We start from the raw sequence: 6,384 nt of genomic DNA on the forward strand, positions 1-6,384 counted from the left end.
GAAACATTTAAAAGCTTGCTTCAAAATGAGAGGGATCATTATTTTAGAGCACGATAAACCCTGGACTTGAACAAATACCACCCCAGGAAAGGTTTCTTAGCAGCCTTTAGGTAGGACTGAATTTAAACCTGGATTTGAAACAATCCTATAGGATACATTTCTCAGAGAACACCAAATGAGATTATGCTATATTTAAACTAGAAAGAAACGCAAGCATTCACAGGAATAACCAATCTGATCCTATTCAATCCTTAAAAGGGACAATGAATAATGTCATATTTAGCCATTATTTCAAAAGAAACCGTGTTCCTGCACAACCTGGTGGATGGATATTTAATTAGTGCATAGGCATTTTAATAAATTCATTTTCATAATCAGGACAGAAAGCATGTTTTTTTAAATGCTTTTATTTCAACTAAATCATCCATGTCAACAATATTAAGCTCAGTCTCACCCAGTTGTGAGTACATCTTGCAGGTACTACTATTTACATGTATGCATTTGCTTATAAAAAGGTATATACACGACTGTTAAATCACACAAAACACGTAGGATATTGAACATGCCATCTATTTTCATAAGGGTGGGGGGAAGGGAGGGTACACACAGGTAAACTTCTTGGGGAACACTGGAGTTGATGATACTTTCAAGCAATGAAGTCCAGCGGCCTGTTAAATCCACCTTTTCTGTTCATGTACTGCCTGTAAAATAAATATATAAGAAAACATTATATCACTGTTTCCCTCCCAACACACACAGATTACATCATCGAGCACCAATGGGAGCGTTGGCATCTCTGCATAGAAACACCTGCGGAGGTGATTGGCTACTTTAACAGTGATAGATGCTGAGAGTGCACACTGTGAAGAGGGGGCAGAAAAATTGACGTAACTCAGCAACACGACTAACAGCTGGGGCTCCAAAAGTAACTTGAAAAAGGATCCGTCACTAACAAAGGAAAGCTTATGAAATATCCAAAGAGACGTGCTGCACTGTACAGACACGGCACAACCAAGCAACTACAAATGCTGGTTTCTGTTCGATGACCTACCTGTATTTTCTCTTCATGGTCACATTGACGGCATATGCGTTACTTGATCCATCGGTCTTCTTTCCCTGTGTAAAAACAATGTTACTGCATGACATATTACAAAACAAACTTTTAAAAAACATTCTTAGCTAAACATGACAATGTACAGATGAAGCTGAATTGGGTCAAGCTCATGATAGCAGTTGGAATTCTCTAAATATGCATTTCAAAGAACTGAAGGATTTTGATCAGTGGAAAACAGTTTTGTTTTGTTAATAGAACACAAACCCAGTGGCCTGTCAGAGGAACCTCTTTATCAACAATAACACTGCTAGTGTTCAATGGGACTGATTTTTGAAGTGACCCTTTTCAACCCACTGTTTGCTCTTTGTGATTAGATTAAGCTTACCAACTCTTATTGGATAAACAGTTTGCCCAACCATAACTATTAGTTTATAATTGCAACTATTCATCCACTTCTTGTAACTGCTACTCTTTATTTAGTGATTACTTTAAGTCTATCCATTTATTTCCCCCTTTTGATCATTTTCATAATAGACAGGTTTCATACCATTTAGAATGTTAATATATTCTTATAGCTAACAATTTGATTTGATTTGATTGAATCTTTATTTTGAATGTGCCTGTTATTCTGTTTTCTGTCAAGATGATCCCACATTGCTTCAATAATGTTGATGCTCGGCTATCTAACCAGGTGTGCTTTGGCAGTGTGACTGGGTCATGCTGAACAATGAAGCCCTTGCCAGTCACATGCTTTCCAGATGCTATTACATGGTTGATTAAAATGATGGTACTTTTCTGTGTTCATACTGAACAGCACTGCTTGAAGTACAGCCCCAAACCACAAAAAAGCCTCCACCCTCTGTTTTAGATTGCTGCAGACACTCAGTGTTGTACCTCCATCTTAACCTCCTGCATACATATTATGAAAAACTGAACCAAGAAACTCACATTTTGATTTATCATGTCTAAGACTTGTTACCACCGATTTTCAGTTCAGTTCTTGTGTAATTTGGAACACTTCAGCCTTTTCTCCTTCCTTAAGAATAGTTTCACCTTTCCACTGACACTATTTCTGATGAGGCTTCAGTGAACAGGAGATGACCACCTGAAGGGCCAGATGCTTCCCTGTGCCAGGTCATTGCTGGATTTGTTCCTACTTCAAAAGAATATTACTTTTAGATACTGTGAAAGGCTATTAGCAACAAAAGTCCCTAAAGATACGATTTTAAATTGTTTCTTTGCCAAACTGTCTGTTATGTGTGGACCCAACACTGCTCGTTATAGAAGCAAAATAAATGAGAGTGGCTCAAGACTCTTGCACAGTATTGCAAACTTACATTAGCCATGGGGGGCTTGCTGTCATGTGAAAGCTGCTCTACATTCATGTACAAACATTTCAGTATGTGTCAATTATGTCAATATTTAACCGTTTTAAGCCCACCATAGAACCAAGTCCGCCTGAGCTTATCTTTACATTATTACATGCTGTAGTGCCATTTTTTGGAGCATTTCCAGTTGTTATACATCAATGAAATCATTATATCCTAAATTTAAATCATACGCATGCAATATGTCCATAGTAACTACATAAATACCAAAAATGTGCAATAAACTAAAAAAGAAACTGAAAATTGTTTTTTTTACACATTTTTCTAGTTACAGAAACTTCAGAGGTATATCCCTCAAAACTGTAAATGCAAAGTTCCACAAAATAGTTCCCAGCCACAGGAAATTTATTTCGAGTGTCTTTATAATTTCATTTTTGAGATACACTCATTTTTACAACCTGCAGCAAAAACGAAAATATAATAGGGATTTGAAAATAGTTATGCAAATTGGAGCGTGCACGCTCCCGTGGGTTTAAAAGGGTTGACAGATAAGCAGGGGGGAAAAAAGAACCATAACTCAAAAACAACAGTATTCCCCTAAATAGAAAGAGTCAAGGGAAAAACGTGAAAAATGTCCCCTTTATTTAAACAAGGACAACCTGCTTTTTACAGCAGCTGCTCTAATAGATTTCATCAGTGCCAATGTGCTTTTGGAAGTTCCATTTCAATCCACTGAAATAAATGCAAACATACTGTGTGTGTGTGTGTGTGTGTAGTGAACTTTATTAGAAATAAACTGCACCCCCTTGTGGCTGCATAACACATAGAACAACTCTCACCTTGCTGGTATCAAAGGAACCAAATCCCATAAGCTTCATCATCTCAATCTCCTCCTCCGTTTTGCCCTGCATGTCCTCCGCTATTTAAAAAATAGAAAAACATTGAATTTAGTCTCTGCTACTACAAACTGCCTGAAAAACTAAGATTCCTGCTTAATGTGCAAGTGTATAGATAATGTCTGATACCTGAGATCTGAATGGGCTTTGCCGTCTTTTCCTTTGAGTCTTTGCGCTCATCATCTCGTCTCTCCTTTTGTCTCGAAGGAGAGAGGGAGGAGGATCGATGACGTCGGGGAGACCTGCAAAAGGAGCACAGTGATGGCTGCAGGATGGGTTATCACATCTAATCAGAGCGAATAAGGGACTTTGTGGTGCTCTTGTTTTGTTTTAAAGAATCTCGACAAAAAGTTTGTTAACAAAGGGCAAAGAAAATCACAAGTGCACCACTACTCGTCTGAAACACAACACTTCTCTGTGATAGGAAACTGGAAACTGCCGTTTATTCAGTATATACTAACAATACTCATTCTGACCAAAATCTATCACAGCTCTGCATGGGTAAGGTCTCTAAAATAGTATATGAGATGCAAATATTAGTCTTGAAAACAAAGTTTCTCTAAACACAAAAACAAATACACCAACAAACAAAAATTCACCTTGAGCGTCTCCTGTGAGGAGACCGTGAGCGACTCCTGCGACGGTCCCGTTCCCGATCTCGAGAGCGAGAGCGATCCCGCTCCCTTCGTCTTCGCTCACGCTCTCTAGAAGTTGAGCGGGAACGTCTTCTTTCTGGAGGAGGAAATGAGATCATGGCATTAACTGAAGCGTCTTGGACAGCAGACTGGCATCTATATACTGTAGAAGTCTTAGAAATCCAAACGTCAGCTATTTTCTTCTGTACTGTGTTGGATTTCTGCCATACCATATAGAATAAAACGTCTAAATCTCACATATAATTGGGAAAAACTGGTTGAAATTTAACAACTTTTTCTAGAAATAACTGTTTTGCTATTACTTCTGTAGGATGGAGTATTGTGTATTTTCATAGGTATCATGTCTGAAATTGGGCCAACCATAATCAGCACACAATTTCTTGCTGCTTACCTTGGTTGTAGTAAAAAGCAAACCGAGTAGAAGGGTGCTAAATTAGTACCAGTTCATTTGCCATTTATAGTCAAAAGTACTGTACCATTTAGGAACCCACGAGACGTGACCATAGCATAGACTTTCACCTTTAATTTATAGGGTTTAATAAAAAAAAAATGTTGCATTAACTATTTAGCAAAAATTGAAATGACAGTGAGAGGCTATGAGATATTATATCCGCTTCATGCGTGACAGTACAACAAGCATACAGTCCTCGACTGACCGTGAAACTGCTTGTTAGTCAACTATACATTAATTTTTAACCTCCAAAAATAGAGGACCGTGTATTGGATTTCCCAAACTGATCATACAAAAATCGCGGGAAATTAAACTGTAATTTGTCCAGCAGATTTTCTGTATCTTTGCTTTGTATCAAAGCTGTATCTCTGCAAAACACACGTTAATGTGTCCTGATAAATCACGCAGAAATATATATTTTTAATATGTAGTTTTTCATTCAAAAAAACAAAACAAAACAAAACAAAAAAAACCCCTACATCAGACCCAAAAATGCACTGCTGGTTAGGATGGCGTCTTCTCCTCCCGTGGACCCCTGGAGAGTGTTTTTGTTTATCTCCCATTTTATGCACAGTACGTGAACGCAGCTCGGGAATCGTATCGAAGCTACTGTGAGTTCGCCACACATCTTAACCTTCTGTTAATACGACAACCCAGTCAATGCACACAGTTACAATTAAAATAGCAGTTTTGCTTCTAGTCCCTTTGAGGTATAGGTTATTATCTTTATCAGACAGAAAAACGCGATTTCAGATAAAGCACATTTACTTCTCGGCGTGTTGACGAAGAGACGACGTTAACAGAGAAAAACAGCTAGCTACTTCAGTTTCTTACCTCGTCTTGGAGGAGTTCGACTCCTGCTCCTACCCATTCTCCGAACAGATAAGATACTAGTCTCACAAAAAAATGGAAAATAAATTTAATACAAATCAGCTGGAAGTTATTTGTATGTCGCTGGTGGATGCTACTAAATGCTACTCCAAACCGGTCTCTTTTTTTTTTTCTTAAGCTTCGTATGCAAGTTTCCGGTCACGTACAGGAAGAAGAGCGCCCTCTACCAACCTGGAGGATAGTTTTCTTCTTTGGTGCCATAGCCTCTATGATGTTGACCAAAACATCCAAGACCAGCTAGTAATGAATAAAAGCTGTTGTTCATTCTTCTTCTTTTTTTTTTTTTTTTTAAATTGAATAGTATTTAATAACACATATGAAGTGCAGAGCTGTAGTAACTTCAGAGAGAAAAAACTGAGGAGACAAACCATGAGGGTATAAGAAAGATGGTAACTGTGGTACTGCATGAAGAAGTCAGGAGTGGTACATAAGAATGCCAGAGTGGTGCAGGATGGATATGAAGATAGTGAGAGAGTGGTGATGTGTGCACTAGGAGCAACAGATGGGTTACAGGCAGGGGTGGGACTACAGGGATCGACTCTAAGACCCTTCTTGTTTGCAGTGGTCATCGACAGGTTGACATAGGAGGTCAGGCAGGAGCCTCTGTGGACTATGACATGGTTCACATGGTGGTCTGTAGTGAGAGTAGGGACCATCTCTCAAGGCTGAAATGGTTTTGGCATGTGCCGAAGAGGGATAGTGGATATACTGGGCAAAGGATCTTGAAGATAGGGTTATCTAGGAAAAGAGGAAGACCACAAAGAAGATTTGTGGATTTAGTTAAGGAGTACATGCAGAGGACTGGTGTGACAGAAGAAGATGCTAGGAACAGGGTGAGATGGAGCCAGATGATCTGCTGTGGCGACCTCTAAAGGTAGCAGCTGAAAGGAGCAGCAGCAGCATTTAAACAGATCATGTGTATTAGCTTTTAAATTAATAGCAGTGGCTGTCTTGGGTATTTGGCTGACTTTGAATTCAGTTCCATCATCCAGCATGTAAATGTTTTTGCAATCATACTTTTGAGGTATCCTGGAGTCTTTTCACTCTGCAACCTTACCATTAGCATTTTATCAAGGTTGTATGGGAAGGAGGAAGAAAATTTAAGTAG

General features: G+C 38.8%; 1 protein-coding gene across 1 annotated transcript; it reads right to left on the reverse strand.

Annotated features, from left to right (window-relative positions):
- Positions 1–572: 572 nt before the first annotated feature.
- On the reverse strand, positions 573–5,401 carry snrnp27 (small nuclear ribonucleoprotein 27 (U4/U6.U5)). The gene is made up of 6 exons (XM_063490823.1): positions 5,220–5,401; positions 3,878–4,010; positions 3,408–3,520; positions 3,222–3,301; positions 1,052–1,116; positions 573–701 (listed from the first exon to the last, which is right to left on the reverse strand). Exons 1-6 carry the CDS (start codon positions 5,254–5,256, stop codon positions 647–649), a joined length of 483 nt encoding a protein of 160 aa, XP_063346893.1. The 5' UTR covers positions 5,257–5,401; the 3' UTR covers positions 573–646.
- Positions 5,402–6,384: the final 983 nt, after the last annotated feature.

The sequence above is a fragment of the Pelmatolapia mariae genome, linkage group LG12, assembly GCF_036321145.2.
Source record: "Pelmatolapia mariae isolate MD_Pm_ZW linkage group LG12, Pm_UMD_F_2, whole genome shotgun sequence".
NCBI classification, from domain to species: Eukaryota; Metazoa; Chordata; class Actinopteri; order Cichliformes; family Cichlidae; genus Pelmatolapia; species Pelmatolapia mariae.